Source organism: Nothobranchius furzeri, chromosome 10 (genome assembly GCF_043380555.1).
Source record: "Nothobranchius furzeri strain GRZ-AD chromosome 10, NfurGRZ-RIMD1, whole genome shotgun sequence".
Classification (NCBI taxonomy): Eukaryota; Metazoa; Chordata; class Actinopteri; order Cyprinodontiformes; family Nothobranchiidae; genus Nothobranchius; species Nothobranchius furzeri.
This window is the reverse complement of record NC_091750.1, coordinates 35244287-35261839: the sequence shown is the minus strand read 5'-3', so window position 1 is coordinate 35261839 and position 17553 is coordinate 35244287. Positions and strand designations below refer to the sequence as shown.

The window sequence follows — 17553 nt, the reverse complement described above, 5'->3', positions numbered from 1 at the left end:
GCTCTGACACGTTTTACTGATTTTAGTTTAACACTGCTCAAATGATGTTGTAGTCCCTGATTTTCAGATCCAATCATTGATATTTACATTATGTACTTTATTCTGTAGAATTTTACTTTTTGTAGAGTTGACGCTTTTATTGTGGAAAATAGCGGAAGTGTCATGTTAGCTTAGACAAGTGAACGACGACGAGATTATCATGGGTATGCTTTCTTTTGTATGAATAATTGGCAAAAATTAAACTTATGTAATGTTGTTAAAGCTCGTTTTGTTCATTTATTTATTGTATTTTTATGTCAAATGTTCCCTTTATATTTGAGATATTTCATAGTTTCGCGATCTTGCAGCTAAAGCTAAGTTAGCTTAGGCTAACGCAGCTAGCGAATGTTCCGTTTCGGAACGAGCACTCCTAAAATCAGCACGAAAAATAAATTGGCTACGGTTTGGTTATTTCTTTGAGTTAATCTACATGCAACGAACTGTTGATGGGGATGGTACTTTCTCTGTGAATTTCGTTTTTTACATTTGCCTTGATACAATCGAAATCTAAGCTAACTAAATAATTACTTAATTTTACGTAAGTTATTTAGAACGTTGTAAAGTCAGGATGTACAAAGGAATATGTTTACAAATTTTTGCACCAATAAAGCAAAACAAAAGATCAAAAACATTTCTAAATACCACACCAATTTCTTTACAAAGCACAGTTTAAAATACCATGGTAGCTAACCAAAGTGCTGCACAAAACGAGCTCAAGGCTCAGACGACAACAGAAACGGCTTTAAACTAAGGAACCATCTAAAAGCATAAACAGTAACGCATATAAATACGTGTTAAAGATTGCACTGCCAGGAAATAAGAGAGAAAAACGGTTAAAAATGACACCAATAAACCCGAAAGGGCTAAGAAATATCGCAAGGTGCTAAATACTAACGCTGCAGCTCAAAACAGGGCAAACCAAAATACTTGAGATTCAAATCTGTAAACTGTCTCGTTTGGACATGTAAACAAAATAAATAAACGGAACCAAGCAAACAAATTTGATAATGTAGTGCATGTATTTTTTAGGACATGTCTAATGTTTCACTGCTCCAGGTGGCCAAGTCAGTGTCCGGATTTGACTGACAGAGAAAACATCAACATGATTAGGTTGATTCATAAAAATTGATTGAATTTTCTTTAAACGTTTGCACAAATTGTTTTAAACTTACATGATTTTTTTCTCCCCTCCTTGCAGGCTTTCAGCATAAAGCCAAGCTTAAATGGGACGAAGCAGAGGTCCGAGCTGTGGAGAAACACCTGATGCGTTTCATTACTGAGCACAAGTTGCCTCATAAAGACGACTGTGTTCGGTGCCTCGAGGCTGAGCCCCGGGCCCTGAGGAACCGCTCCTGGAAAGGTGTGAAGGACTACGTCAGAAACCGGATCACAGCCCTGCAGAGAAATAATGGCTCTTGGAAGAGTTCATCAATAACTAAAACATTCAAACAGGAGGAGCCGCATCAGAGTTCTGGTAACTTCTACAGTGATGATTGTAGCCTTACATTTAGTATAAGTTCTCCAACTATCGCAGCTTTTATATGGCTTACTTGTTCCCCTACAGTGACATCACAGCCTTCAGATGGAGAAGAAACGTCCACTGAGCATCAGGATGCCGTGTCCAGTTCAAGTTTTGCATCAGCAAATCCTAATCAACAAGGGCAGAGAGTCAAAAAACCCAGAACTGCAGCTCTTAAATCAAGAGGCAAAGGTTGGTGTTTTAACTAGGGTGACCGTACGTCCTCTTTCCCCCGGACATGTCCACTTTTCACTCTCTGTCCGGAGGGGGTGGGGGGTTACCTACATGGATCAAAAGGTCCGGTTTTTCATCCAGGAGCAGGGATCGAATTATGGGGGCTAGATATCTTTCAGGGAAAGATCCAGTTTCTGCCTATATTACAATATTTATGGACTCTCAGCGTAGCGGGGCTCTGTTGAGCGGAGAGGACGCAGAGCGCTGATCGTTGGTGCGCCCGCTGCGTCTGGCGCACGATGCATTGTCAAGGTGGCGAAACAAAACATTATTATTAACACATGATCGTTCACATGTGTTTCTATCCTCTGGTACCCTGTCTTTAAATCGTTCCTGACGCGCTCCGCTCATCGTGTGCTGCGGTGATTTCACCTCACTGTCGCAGCATCGAAACGCGCTCTCCGCTCTGCGTTCAGGAGATCCCTTTGAACTGCTCAGAAGTAACTGATGAGGTGAAAAAGTAAGAATCCAGGCAGCAGTTTGTCTGGAGAGTTTAGAGGAGATGCAGGAAGATGAGAGACAGACAGGAAATAGTTCAATAAAAACAAGACAACAAAGTAAAATGTAGGTAGATTTATCTCCACTACACGTTTTTACCTGTATAAAACAACAAGTTATACACATGTCATATTTATACTTGGAACGCATTACCACTACTAGTGAGGCAAGCACCAACAGCTAGCAGTTTTTAAATCACGCATGAAAACTCACTACTTCAACCTAGCTTATACCACATAATTATGCACCTCACTTACAACTGCATTGTTTAAAAATGGAATTCACAATATCAACTTCCGTATTATTGGGGTTCTTTTTTTAAATGTTTTTCTTATTTTTTATATTCTCCCTGTGTTTTATTGATTTTTAACTGTTAGTTCTAGGAATTTTGTTGTTTTTCCATTTTACCCTTTATCTCTGTTCTACATGACTGTCCGACGCCGGTTTAATTAGCTAACATTTTTAGTGTACAGCGCCTTGTTTGGTTGTAATGCCTTGTTGAATGCGCTTTATAAATAAAATGGTATGGTATGTGATACAAGTTAGATCCTTCAACTCTCAGTCACACACCCAGGGCCGTTTCAAGGCATTTTGGGGGCCAAGGCAAAACGGATTCAATCGATGCGGCTATTTTACACTTTGCTGACAGAGGAGCAGTTTTTATTCCAGCAGCTTAATCTCTATGGTTATTCCCGAAGCTCGCACCTCCTTTGGCCGCTCCTCATTTCCAGTTTGCCGCTCCCAACGACGGGAATGAGCTGCAAAAATCACTAAAGCTCACTGTTCCATTATCTACCTTCAATAATTCATTACAATCAATAGTTTCAGATCAATGAACTGTTTCATCTTATTTTTATCTGTTTTTATTTATTTATTTATTTATCTCATCAGTTTTCTTTGGTGTAAAGCTAACTTTGTGTCTGTCGCTGCTGCCTCTTGGCCAGATCATCATTGTAAATGAGAATGAGTTCTCAATCAACTCATCTGGTTAAATAAAGGTTAAATAAAATGAAAAAACAACTTAAATGAACATTTTCAGGTTTTCAAAATTGAATGTGACTATGAATGAATTAAATAATAGCAGAAATCTATTGAAGCTCACTTATTTGTCCTTTTTCCTCTTCTGCAGGCTCGCACCTCAAAACCAAGTTCAAATGGGACGAAGCAGAAGTTTACGCCGTAGAGAAACACCTGATGGATTTCATTACAGAGCAAAGGTTGCCTCATAAAGACGACTGCATGCGGTGCCTAGGGGCTGAGCCACAAGCGCTTGGGAACCGCTCCTGGAAAGGCGTGAAGGACTACGTCAGAAACCGGATCACAGCTCTGCAAAGACAAAGCGGATTTTCAAGAAAATAACCTGAACAGGTTGAATAAGAAAAAAAAATCACATTTGTAACTGTACCACCAGTTGCACCTGTAGGTGAGATTTTCTGATAAAGTCATTGTTTTTGTAACGTCCTTGTTCCAGTTAGATTTGTTGTAAAGAATCATCTTAATTATAAACCGAGTGATTTATGATTTTGTTGTTTTTAGTGAAGATGCAGTTTTGATGTTTGATCAGGTGACGCTGTGAAGGGAAAGACTATTTTGTTCAATTTTTATGTCCTCATACTGAAAATAAAGTACCAAGAAAAAAAGGTTCTTTTTGTAAATAAAACGATGAGTCACTTTTATTCTAGAAACAACCTGTTATTTCTAACGTGCGTGAGGCACACGCATGTTCCTGACTCCACATGACACTGCTCAAACTGAAATTATGTAGGAACATTTACTAGATTATTTTCCTGATAAGAATTTATTTTCATGCAAAGTACTGACTTTGACACATAATACCACTATTTAAAATAATAAATTATACCTTTAATCATGGATTTTTCTTTTGCAAATGTACATATTTTTAACTGATAATATCCCAGGGTTTTATTTTAAAAAAGAAATGAATGTAGCATTGAATATAAATAGAAGAGGTAACTAAATTTGACACAATATTGTGCGTGAAATGTACTAACCATGCTTTTACTTTGAAAGGTTTGCCGGAAACTTGCTAGCTTGGCACTTGCTAATATGATTCTTACGCTGTAGCAAACGTTTATTCTAGATGCGACAGAGTCTTTTAAATTTATTAATCAGCAATATTTTAACATAATGTATAGATATATATATATATATTTTTGTAAATCTGGTCGCAGCTCTCTGGAAAACGGAAACGCCAGCCTCCGTAACGTTGACGACTCTGACAGACTCCGTTGTTTTCCATCCACAACTACGGTCTCGACATTTATGTATTTACAAAAAAAAAGATGTCTTGCACAGTAGGTTTATGTTTTTACCACTACTTGTTTACCAGAGGTCACAGCATGATGTGCAGAGGTTATGTCAAAACCTTATTAGCCACTGGACACTGATAATGTTTGCTAGCAGGTGTTGTGCCAAAATTTGTTAACCCGTTATTTGTTTCTAGCAGATTCAGTTCTTTTATTTTGAATACCTTCGTTATACATAAAATGTTTTTGTTTGTTTATCCGTTTTTATTAGAAACATGGGTGAATATCATTAAACATAATACCACCCAAGTCAGTTGACCCACTTTTTTCTTCTACGCCAGAATTTCAATCAGGCAGAAATAAATGATTTCATCATCTGATGTTACATTAATTTGCTGATGTTGTTAACCTGAAATTGTTGCAATATAATTAATAATATGTTTTGATAATTTAACAAACGTTCACGTGTAATTAAAGAGCAAGTCACATCCAAATCAACTTTTTTTCTGATAAACTAAAAATGTGTCTAATCGTGCTGCTGACACGTGTAATCAATAGTTTAGCACTTTCGTGCATTTTATTTTATTTAGCACATTCAGTGAGCAGTTACATTTGTTGTATTCTTTCAAAGTTCACAACATTACAACAACAATGCTCAAATGGAGTAGGCTGAAGCAAAGAAGCTATGTGCACCTACCCCACATTACAATATTATACTTTTTTACAGTAAATGTTTTGTTAATGAATCATTTTAGTTTAAATTAGAATTTTCTGCCTAAAACTGTCAGTGTTGTGCCGTTGTCAGGTTAAAAACTCTGCACTGCATTTGAATTTAAATCTGCCATCGCTATTGGCTAAGAGGTACCCTAGAACGCTAGCTGGTACCATATGATGTCACAATGTCGTTGTGAGCCTGTGTGTTTGTTAGCGGCTCTGCCCTCTCGGTCTGCTAGGCAACAATATTTGTTGTATTTTTCAAACAGGAAGTGGGAGTGGAGTAATACTCTGGTAGGGGGTGACTTGCTCTTTAAATATAAGTTTATTTTGATGTTGGAAATTTAATGAAATCATACAAACATCAATTTGACATATTTTTAACTGCAAATCAAATAAACCACTCCAATTCTACGAGCAGATCTGTTTGATGTCTTTAACTCTTTACAGATATAAAAGCAGATGCTTGGCTGACTGTTGATGTTGATCTCTTTAGGTCCTGCCATCAGTGAGAAACACGTTTCTTTAGTTTGTATGGGAGAGGATGGACGCCCCTTTCTCTAACCAGGGTCAGTCTTCCCTCCATCAGTGGGTAACCCAGACTGGCTGGTCTACAGCTGAGCCTCCAGAACCGTTCTGTAATCCTCTGCCCAGCTGTCATCAACTCACCTTGGATTCAGTCCCTGATCAGAACCACATCTACAACCAGCTGCAGGCATCTGGAAATGACCCACAGGACGACTCGGTCGGAAGGAACGCTCACCACAGCTTGCAGCACATCAGTGATGCTGATCAGAACGTGCAGCAACGTTTTTCTGATGCAGTTTCAGCTGCAAACCGAGGACAGAGTTTATCTTCTCCTCCACTTATGAATGAACAGTTTCAGCCTCTCAACCCCCAGCAGATGACACTGTACTCCCCCTGTAGCCCCCGCCGGATAGGATCCTCTCCACTCCAGTTTCCACAGGGTACGCTGAATGCACCACAGTCCAGCCATCTTCCTGGACAACACGTACACCCGAGTCCACAAAGTGTCCCCCAGCCTGAATTTGATGGTGCAAATGTGGGTTCTGTTGGATATGGTCATAGACACCCCCCCACGTCTCCCAACCAGCCGCAGCCTCAGTGGATGTCTTCAGCTCACTCTAGAGGTGGGTTCGTTAAATCCTTATATAGAAATCAGTGTCTGCTTCCTGGGTAAATTAATCATTTAATCAAAAATGTACGATCTCATTCTGATTTTCCTTCTCTGCAGGAACCATAAACACTTCAGCATCACAGGAAAGAATTATGACACCACAGGTTTGGAAAAATAATAGAATAATAGAATAAACTGTTAATCTTATTAGATGTTAAAGATTGAACTTTAAATTGAGTAAATTTTCATTTAAAAACCAAATGAATTAATTGTTTTTGTTACATAAAATCAGCATTAGAGCATTCATTTAGGTGTTTAGACATTTTTAAAGAGCAAGTCACCACCAAATCAACTTTTTTTCTGATAAACTATATAAATGCGTGTCTAGTCGTGCTGCAGACACGTGTAATCAATAGTTTTGCACTTAAGTGCATTTAAGTAAAAATTTTAATTTTCTGCCTAAAACTGTCAGTGTTGTGCCGTTGTCAGGTAAAAACTCTGCACTGCATTTGAATTTAAATCTGCCATCGCTATTGGCTAAGAGGTACCCTAGAACGTTAGCTGGTACCATATGATGTCACAATGTCGTTGTGAGCCTGTGTGTGTGTATTTGTTAGCGGCTCCGCCCTCTCGGTCTGCTAGGCAACAGCATTTGTTACGTTTTTCAAACAGGAAGTGGGAGTTGAGTAAGAATCTGGTAGGGGGTGACTTGCTCTTTAAAGAAAGCAAAAGGCGACAAATCCGAGCCTCTCGCTCCAACTTCTGGTGATCTGAAAAGCAGAAAATACAGAGAAATACGTAAATACAATCACTTGTTAAAAAAGCTTGTTTGTATATAAAATGACTTTTTTGAGACTGGAGCTTATTTTTTAGTTTTTATATGTACGGCTTTAAAACCTGCATGTGGAAAAATTACAGTTTCACAAAGTAAAGTGCTGCTTCTGAAGGGTTTGTGCTGCAAATGATCACTGATGGGAAAAATGCTGGAAATAAAATAACTTTTTTAGCCTGTAAAATTAAATAATTCATCAAAAAACTCATCTGGAGAAATTCCTTTACGTTTCATTTCACAGATACACCAAAACAAGTAAACAAACAAACATAGCTTTTATGATTGGAATCTGCAGCAAACATGAATCTGCAGCCGCTGGGTCTGCAGCTGTGAACTATTGTGGAAATCACACTGGGGAGGCGGGGCTTCATCAAATCCAAGCCTCTTATTTCCAGGATGAAGGAACGATTCACAAAAATAACTGATGCTTCATACAAAAAGAGGTCTCAATAGTACCAAATGCAATATTTTATCATATATTGTGCCTAAAGTTGCTCTGGAAGGTATAAAATATGACACAGGCCGTTTGAGCTCCCCTAAAAAGATTTATGAAAAAAGTCCTGTTCAATTACTTAAAGAGCAAGTCACCCCCTACCAGAGTCGTACTCCACTCCCACTTCCTGTTTGAAAAATGCAACAAATGCTGTTGCCTAGCAGACCGAGAGGGCGGAGCTGCTAACAAATACACACACACACACACACACAGGCTGACATTGTGACATCATATGGTACCAGCTAACGTTCTAGGGTACCTCTTAGCCAATAGCGATGGCAGATTTAAATTCAAATGCAGTGCAGAGTTTTTACCTGACAACGGCACAACACTGACAGTTTTAGGCAGAAATTTTAACTAAAATGCACTAAAGTGCAAAACTATTGACGACACGTGTCTGCAGCACGATTAGACACACATTTATATAGTTTATCAGAAAAAACATGTTGATTTGGGGGTGACTTGCTCTTTAATGAGACTCTTGACAGTTTGAAAGGAAAAAAATAATTTTAGACTCACAAATGATCTTTTAGCCTTCCGGCCTTTTTACTTTGTGACAGAGTTAAATGAACCCATAACTAGATGATAGTTTGAGTGTTTCTTCTCTCCAGTCTCCCAGCTCAGAGTCCCGTTACGGTCTGGACCCCAAACTGTTACCCAGCGCTGTGAGTGTTCCTGAACCAGATGAACATCAAAATCCATCCTATCTCTATTCAAATCCAGCCAAGCGTTAACACGATCTCACTGGTTATCTGCTGTCTGTGAAGGTGAAGGTGATGGAAGAGGACGAGGCAGAGTGGGGGGGTAAAGTCTTCGTCTCAGAGCGTTTCTCCCGTCTCCCTCCTTTGGCCACAACTCCGTGTCTCGTGGAGGATAAAGGTGTGCACACTCACCTGAGATTAGACCTGAAAGAGCGAGAAACGCACGGCTGTATTAACGAGGGCCGCGTTCCATTCAGAAGTTCAGCTCATCGGCAGAAGGAGCAGCATGCACAGCTGCAGGAATGGAATGCAGCCCGTGTTAATACACCTTTTATCTCACTCACTCGTTTTCTGGACCGTTATCTCCCGTCAGGGTCACGGGGAGCCGCCGTTTGCCTTGTCTGTCCACCACAGGGACACACCTACTCTCAGCTAGGGACGGTTTAGGTTCTCATACATGTTTTTGGTTGAGAACCCCGAGAACACACCTGCATGGGGAGAACATGCTGACTGCATGCAGAAATTCTGCAGTCGGGATTCAAACCTGCGCCCTTGTCCCGGCGGGACAACGGCGCTACCGTGCAGCTCTTGGCCTTTGAAGTAAAAGTGTGCTAAAGAGCCGATAGACAAACACAAAAAGACAGAAAATGTAATTTTGTAATAGATTTGGACTCATCCTCCTCCTGTCGGAGACCTTTACACGTCTTGATTAAACCCATGTGTGTGTGTGCGTGCGCGCGTGTGTGTGTGTGTGTTCTGTAGGTAACGCAAGTCCGTTAGCTATCCGCTGCACCACCTACTGCGTGCCTTGTGAGGGTCAGACCATGCTGCTCAGCCGCCTGCCACTGGGAGCACTGGTTACCCCGCTGGCTCGACACAATCCTGATGAGGTCAGGTTGGCGTACGACACGGGGCCATCAGCCATTTCTAACAGGTAATCTCTCGACAGAGGAACTTCTGTTATTGTGTGTGTTTCGGGTCCAGAATCTCATCCCTTCATGCGAAGCTGCGGACGTTGTCGTGGGCTGCTGTTGGTGCGGCGCTTCCATGTGTCCGGCCATGAGCTGGCAGGACTGTGGACAAAGGTTTCACTGTCCCTTCTGTGGGAAAGTCAGCCAAGGTGAGACTCTGGATTATTCCAGATTAAAAGCTGCTGAGTAACTAAATCATCATGTTTTAGATTTGGACCCACATGATGCTCTCCCGCTCCCGTGTCAGTCTCTCTCTCCTCTCTTGTGTCCCAGTGCCGCGGCGCCTCTTCCAGCCCACCGGCGGGGTCGGGGGGACCCGCGTGGACAAAGACAGGAGACCTGAACTCAGTTTGGGCTCGTATGAAATCCTCCACTCTGAGAAGGTCGGCGCCCGTCTGCAGCTTTGCTGCGTTGATATACGGTCTCTGTGAAACAACCGTGTGTGTGTGTGTGTGTTTCCAGCATGCGCCCGCTGCATTGCTCCTCGCCGTAGACGTGTCCCCCGCAGCACTCAGAGGAGGACACGTGGAGTTCGTAACACAACAAATACACACGTTACTCTCCTCTCTGAAGCAGTGAGTCCCCTTCTGCTACTTCCTGTTCCGGCTCTGAGAATTCCGGGATGTCTTTGAGGGTTAGTTCTGTCTCTAGGGACGCGGACGTGCGTGTCGGATTGATGACGTACGACAGCAGGGTCCACCTGTACGACCTCAGCCCCGACCTGTCCCGCCCTCACATGATGGTCGTCACAGAAACGGAGGACCTGCAGCTTCCTGTGAGGGAGGGGCTTCTGGTGTCCCTCAGAGACTGTGCAGAGAGTTTGGACAGGTAACGGGATCAGACTTTTCCCAGATTTCCTGTCATGACCTTTGACCTGATCATCCCTGTTTTTGTGTGTCTTCAGTGTTCTGCAGTTCCTTCCTGAGTTCGGCGCAGACGGCGATGACTCCGATGACGTTCCCCTAGAGCTTCCCGTTAGAGCCGGACTAGCTGTGCTGCAGGTGAGGCATCACCTTCTGCAGGCTAAAGCCGTGCAGTTAAAGAAACGGAGATCCTGATGTCGTGCTTGTCTTTCGGACGTAGGGCCTGAAGTGTCCCGGGAAGCTGCTGATCTTCCATTCTGCTGCTCTGATAGAAACAGGAAACACAAACTCCTCCTCAGGGTTCTTTGGCACCAGCAAACCAAAGGTAGCTCCACTCAGACACGAGCCTTAGCTGCTCACCTTTACCCTGATTCGGTTTTTACAGCCGTGAGCGGCTCTGCTTTATTTACATCTACGTTTCATCGTTTCCTCCGCTTCTGCGTTTTAGTCCATCTTTCAGCCATCCGAGGAAGCCGTCTCATTGGCTAAGGACTGCGTCAGTCAGGGATGCGGCGTTCACCTGTTTATCCTCTCCCAGCAAGATGTGGGCGGGGCGTGGCCGGGACACATTCCATATCTTACAGGCGGTGCCCTGTACACCTACAGCTACCTCCAGGTCGGCGAAAACGATCCGTGAGCACGCTCCACCTGCAGATGGAGCTGGATCGTAATCTGATTTAGTTTTCTTTCCGCCGAAGGGCGATTTGGACAGAGAGCGTTTCGGCGCCGATCTGAAGCAGGTTGTGGCGACGGACACCGGCTACAAGGCTGAGCTCAGAATATTTGTCAGCAAAGGTGAGAGACGATTTCAGCCCGACGTTTTCCTCAAAGACAAGCGTCTGATCCGCCCGTTTGTGTCTGCTTTAACCAGATTTACGTGTGTCTGGTTGCTACGGGCTGTTCGTACCCGGCCCTAGTCCTGCACATGTTACCATGGCGACCCTGGACAGGAGGACGACGCTGGCTGTAGAGCTCACACACACCAGAGCTCTGGATGAGACGAGAGGTGCAGCCATACAGGTGGACTCAGAAATCAGCAAACTCAACTTGAAGTTTGAGAACTTCTCATGCCCTCCTCAGATTAATCGGATTACCTTTCCTCTCCCCTGCATCAGGCCGTTTTATCCTACAGCTCCCAGACGGGAGAAAAGCGGAGCAGGGTTCACACTCTGACCCTGAGAAGCTCGCGCCGCCTACAGGACACGTTCAGGAACTACCAGGCCCAAACTCTGCTCGCCTTCTACTGCAAAAAGAGTAAAAAACGAACATTCGTTTGAACTTTAATGTGTGGTAAATGATTTTAAATGTTGCATTTCCATCTCGTGTCCTTTCAGTGTACTGTTCAGCCTCAGAGCGCCCCCTGCAGGAGCTGAGGGAGGAGCTGCAGACAGAAGTAACAGAAGCTTTGGCGTGCTACCGTAAACATGGCTGCTCGTCTTCAGCGTCTGCTGGGCAGGTGAGATAGATACACACGTGTGCACGAGAACTCCCTCACAAGTTTGTTTTCACGAAATAATCTTTTGTAAAGAAACTGTGGAGAATCTGGTGAATGCACTCGTCCAAAAGTCTCCTTTATGTGTCTTTTTGTGTAACTTCAGCCTTATGGTGTTGTGTTTGTCCTCCAGTTGGTTCTCCCCCAGTTCCTGCGAGCTCTTCCTGTTTACATCAACAGCCTGAGGAAGAGCGAGGTGCTGCTGCCGGGCCTGAGGAGCTCCGTCCACCAGAGGCTGCAGCAGCGCTGCCAGGTGCTCAGCCTCGACACCTGCAGCACCGTCAGACACTTCTACCCGCTGCTGCTGCCTCTGGTCAGTGGCGTCCACGCAGCTGAGTCGGTTTTGATCCGAGTCTGACCCGAGCTAAAGCTCTGCTCTGTGCAGATGCAGGACAAAAGCTGTGGCTGCTCATGGAGGCGTTTTCCTCTCTCTGTCATCTGCAGACACTTCCTGTGGAGCGCTCCAACCCTCAGAAGCCAGAGGGGGCCCTGCGCTGCTCTGCTGCCAGCCTGGAGCCCAGCGGACTGTATCTGATTCATGCACCTCTCACCCTGCTGCTGTGGGTGGGCAGCCAAGTCCCAGCATGCACTCTGGGTGAGCTCTTCAACACCAGCTGCTTTTCCTCTCTGCCATCTGGAGAGGTGGGTGTCCACGACGACCGTCTCTGATCAGCTGTCAGCCACAAGCTCACTCTGAGAAGTTTTGTCTTTACCTGTTCAGGTGAAGCTGCCGGCTCTAGAAAACTCTCTCTCCGTCGGGGTTCGATCCCTCCTCAGCACGTTGACCTCCCAGGTGCCCTTTGCTCGAAAGGTGAGTGGGATGAAACCCCGCCCCCATCCTCCCAGGGTTCGTTTACGCTGCAGCCAAATCAGATGTGTTCGTCCAATCAGATCTTTTGGAGCGACTGTTCACACAGTTTGCATAAGATCAGATAAGATTTGTGTTCAGACGCCACCGGCATGCACTCCTGGGTTTCCGCGGTAACAAAGTAGGTTTTAATACGCAAACAATCCAGCTGGTCATTTATTTAAACTGTTTATTCAGGTTATAGCTGAGCTGGGATCTGTCTCTTTTGGCTAAACGATAACTCTCTGTCCCAGTTGCTGGTGGTGAAGCAGGGAGACACCTGTGAGGAGGCCCTGCAGCGCCACCTGGTGGAAGACAAGAGTCCCAACGGAGGAGCGAGCTACGCAGACTTCCTGTATCACCTCCACATCAACTCTGTCCGGCTGCTGCAGTGATGCACACACACACACACACACACACACACACACACACACACACACACACACACACACACACACACACACACACACACACACACACACACAGGTGGTTCATTTGATCTACTGTAACAGTTTATTCAAAAAATATCAAAGAGAAAACAGAAAGAAGGAATGTAAAATAATAATAATAATTATTATTATTATTATAGTAAGAGTTTATTATAACATGGAACTTTATTTCTTGTGTGTTTTTATTTATTTTATCTGCTACTGATTTATTCTTTTACCACGATGATCGCCTGAGCTCTGTCTCAGATCGAGTGTGTGTGTGTGAGTGTGTGTGTGTGTGTGTTACTAATAAACAGAATTTAATCAAGCCTCGACTGAAGTTTTCTTCTCTCCAACATGAGTTTAGTTTAAGTTTCATCCCGCAGCAGCAGATGATCATGTGACTCAGCAGCTCAAAGGCCACCAGTGTAATCAGTTTAAGTGGCTTTTAACACTAACTAGCTGTGACTGTGATGGAGGCACTGAGCCTAGTGGCTGCAGCAGCGGGACAGTGGGGGGCTCCATCAGGTTCTGACTGAAGTTTGGCAGCAAACATCTGATTATTCTGCTCTGATTGAACTCTGCCCGAGTGGTTATTCTTTTCTTAGCCAGCCCCGGGGTTCTGGTCGTGGTGGAGACCTAGCTGTTGTTTTCAGAGACCATCTTCCATGTCGCTCTACAACCTCTGGTCACTTTGCTTCCTTTGAACTGCAGCTGATTAAAGTCGGGCGTAAGGACCCGTTCTACTGTGCTGTGGTCTATCGTCCACCTGGTCCAAACAGTTCTGTCCTTCAGGAGTTTAGTGACTTTCTGTCCTCCACTGTGAAGCTGTCCAGACTGGTGATTGTTGGTGACTTTAACATCCACGTTGATGATCCCTCCGATCTCTTTGCCATGAATTTCTCCAGCCTTATGGACTCCTTCGGCGTTACCCAGCATGTTTCTGGCCCCACACACACCAGGGGACACACTCTAGACCTTGTTTTTACCCTGAGTCTAAATGCTGACAATGTTTGTCCTGAGGACGTTTATATTTCAGATCACCATTGCATTTTCTTTAACTTGTCAGTTTCTGCGTCCCCACCTCCTGCTCGCCGTATGGTTAGTTCTCGTTTTCTTAATGAGAGCACAGCTAGCAATTTTTCTGCTGCTTTTGATCCACCCTGTTCTTCTGATAACGACGCAGATTCCTTAACTTCTCAGTTTAACGAGCACTGCCTCTCCATCCTGGACAACATCTGTCCTGTCAGAACCAGATCAGTTCCTGCAGTGAACCCTACTCCCTGGTTTAATGACAGCCTTCGCAGCCTGAAGCGCCAATGCAGGAAAATTGAGCGTTTGTGGAAGAAAACCCATCTCCACGTCCATCTGCTGCACCTAAAGGATCTTCTGACATCCTTTAACTCTGCAGTCAGAGACGCCAGGGTTTCCTATTTCTCCAACCTGGTGTCCCAGAGCAAAGGGAACCCCAAGGTGCTGTTTAACACCATCAGCAGCATCGTCTCTCCTGCCTCTCCTACAGCCTCCATCCACTCTGTTGCAGACTGTGAGAACTTTCTGTCTTTCTTTGTGGACAAAGTCAATAAGGTTAGATCTAGCATCTCTCCTTCAGCCTTATCGCCGCCTCTCCCGACTCCAACCAGGCCCATCATCCTAGATAGCTTTGCTCCTGTTTCTTTGCCTGAGTTAACCAAACTAGTTAACTCTATGAAGACCTCTGCATGCCCCCTCCACATCTTACCCTCATCTTTGTTTAAAAGTGCTTTTCAGTCCATCGGTCCCAGCATGCTCTCTATAATTAATGCTTCTCTGGTCTCTGGTCAGGTCCCTGCTTACTTTAAGAACGCTGTAATCCACCCGCTTCTTAAAAATCCGAGTCTCGACCCCTCTCTCCATAGCAGCTTCAGACCCATCTCTAAACTTCCGTTCATCTCCAAGATCTTGGAAAAGGTTGTGGCTAAACAACTCACAGCTGCTCTTGATGAACATAACATCTATGATAGCTGCCAGTCAGGTTTTCGTAGAGCTCATTCTACTGAAACAGCTCTTCTTAGGGTCTCTAATGACCTTCTGACTCACAGTGATGCAGGGGACTGTTCTGTTCTGGTCCTGCTGGACCTGACTGCAGCCTTTGACACTGTTGACCATCACCTGCTACTGGAGAGGCTGAGAGACTGGGTAGGCCTATCAGGATCTGCTCTGGAGTGGTTCTCCTCTTATCTCTCTGAGCGCTCCTTTTCTGTGGCCGTCTCCAAGTTTAAGTCCTCCACCACCTCTCTTACCCATGGTGTCCCACAAGGTTCTGTGCTGGGGCCTCTGCTCTTCCTCCTCTATCTGCTTCCTCTTCAGCACATCCTGAGCTCCTTCAAAGGAATCTCCTACCATCTTTATGCAGATGACATCCAACTGTACATCTCCTTTAAGCCCCATGAGATGTCTAAGCTGCAGCTGTTACACACCTGCTTAGACTCTATCAGAACCTGGATGGTGGGAGCGTTCTTCAACTGAATGAAGATAAGACTGAGATCCTCATCTGTGCCCCAGACAAGCTGGTTCCCAAAGTCAGAGACTCTCTTGGTCAGCTTGCTTCTCACACCAAACCTTCTGTCAGGAATCTTGGCGTGACCTTTGACCCAGCTCTCACCCTGGATTCTCATGTCAGTTCTCTTGTTCGCTCTTCCTTCTTCCATCTCAGGAACGTTGCTAAGCTGAGTCCCATTCTGTCTCGCTCTGAACTTGAGACAGTTCTCCACACCTTCATCTCCTCACGCTTAGACTACTGTAACTCTCTTTTCACGTGTCTGAGCAGAACCTCCCTGAACCGTCTACAGGTGGTTCAGAACGCCTGTGCTCGGCTTCTGACCAAGTCCTCCAAACACACCCACATCACCCCGCTTCTCCTCCAGCTTCACTGGCTGCCAGTCAACTTCAGGGTTCATTTCAAGATCCTGGTTCTGGTCTATAGGGCCTTACATGGACAAGCACCATCTTACATTGGTGATCTTCTTAGTCCCTACACCCCCAGCAGGTCCCTGAGGTCCAGTGATCAAAGCCTACTGGTTGTGCAGCACCAGGCTAAAGGTCAAAGGTGACAGATCATCTGCTGCTGTGGCCCCCAGACTCTGGACCTCTCTCCCCCTGAGCCTGAGATCAGTGGACTCAGTGGTCTCCTTTAAAAAGCAGCTGAAGACTCACTTGTTCAAGCTGGCTTTTGTATGACCTTCTTCACCTCTCTCTTTATTCTGCTCTCCCCACCTATTCCACCTTCCTCAGGATCCACTGATTTCCCTCTTTCCTGTTCACTCTCTCTCTTTCTTAACATTTTTTAATCATATTTGTCTATTTTTTGCTCATTTTAAATATATTTTTAACCATTTTCTAAATGCTTTTTTATATTTTTACATTTTTTGTTTTTTTGAAGCGCCTCGTGATTTTTATCTTGAGAGACGCTATAGAAATGATATTTTTTTCTTCTTCTTCTTTAATTGTCCAATTTGCTAACAGTAACTATTTGAGCAGAAAACAAAACGGGTTAGTTTTAAGTAAAATAAAATGATGATGTAAAGAAAAACTCCAGGACTGAGAGCTTTGTTCATGCAGGAGTAAAAGCTCTCACGGCAGCTATGAATTATTTTACTCCTGTAATGACATAGAGAAAGATGGAGGTGGAATTATAGATTATAGAGCTGTACGTACAAATTATTTTCATTTTCCCTTCATTTTGTCACAGTATTATTAGTATTTCTTACTCTAACAGCCCAGGTGAACTATGCAACTTACTAGAATAAAAACGTTGTAATTCCAGACGTTTAAGTGACTGAAATGATGATGTTTCAGGAGCTTTTGTTTGTTTTCATCTCTGTAAACAAATCGAATATCTAAATTTCACCAGTAATTACAATTCGTGCAACCTGACACAGTATTTGTAAATGTTTAAAAGTTATTAGTGTTCATCCTAAAACCCTTGAACGTGGGAAAAATGATTGCATGCTTTTCTTAAGGTTAACTCCACTTCTAAATGCTGCCTGGTTTGCAAATGTCACATTATGAATTCAAATAGAAAAATAATCCAGCTTTTTTATTTAATGTGCTGCAACAAAATCTGTGAAGTAATTTTTTTTTATCATTTATGGAGCAGCACATCAGATGAAATGAGTAACTTTGTCCTTGATTTCAAATATTCAGTTTTAATGTTTTACGAACTTTTTTAATTATCTGTATGCGTCTCAGTAAACATTATAAAGAGTATTTTTAAAATGACGTTTTCGTGGCACGTTTCAAAGTCTCCAATCAGCTTCTTCATATTTGCCCCTATTTGGAAACACAGGAGGGAGGTGTGTTCGGTTCCGCACGTTGCTCTTACGCACTTTGACCACTAGAGGGCGATAGAGAGCAACATCTAACCATCTAACCCAATGTTCAACGCAGCAGCTGCAGCATCAAGTGAAATAAAATAACCAGCACGAGACCGGAAAATGTGCGGTTGTAGCCTTCAAAATAAAAGTAATCCAAATCCA

The 17553-nt window shown here is 43.8% G+C and overlaps 2 protein-coding genes across 3 annotated transcripts; both read left to right on the top strand.

The window, feature by feature from the left end:
• Positions 1-123: 123 nt before the first annotated feature.
• On the top strand, positions 124-3966 carry LOC139061624 (uncharacterized). The gene is made up of 4 exons (XM_070555571.1): positions 124-203; positions 1238-1513; positions 1604-1750; positions 3420-3966. The coding sequence occupies exons 1-4, from the start codon at positions 200-202 to the stop codon at positions 3647-3649; spliced, it is 657 nt and encodes a 218-aa protein (XP_070411672.1). The 5' UTR covers positions 124-199; the 3' UTR covers positions 3650-3966.
• Positions 3967-4439: 473 nt separating this feature from the next.
• On the top strand, positions 4440-13093 carry si:dkey-13n15.2 (protein transport protein Sec24C). 2 transcript variants are annotated; one of them, XM_015960473.3, is made up of 21 exons: positions 4440-4561; positions 5768-6422; positions 6527-6573; positions 8346-8399; positions 8502-8613; positions 9198-9325; positions 9420-9555; positions 9680-9789; positions 9869-9981; positions 10058-10234; positions 10311-10407; positions 10490-10594; positions 10718-10885; positions 10968-11064; positions 11141-11289; positions 11385-11523; positions 11604-11725; positions 11895-12074; positions 12206-12403; positions 12483-12572; positions 12863-13093. In XM_015960473.3, exons 2-21 carry the CDS (start codon positions 5816-5818, stop codon positions 13001-13003), a joined length of 2970 nt encoding a protein of 989 aa, XP_015815959.3. In that variant the 5' UTR covers positions 4440-4561; positions 5768-5815; the 3' UTR covers positions 13004-13093. The 2 variants fall into 2 exon arrangements, with proteins under 2 accessions (XP_015815959.3, XP_015815958.3); XM_015960472.3 differs by having other exon boundaries at positions 4472-4605.
• The last annotated feature ends 4460 nt before the right edge of the window (positions 13094-17553 follow it).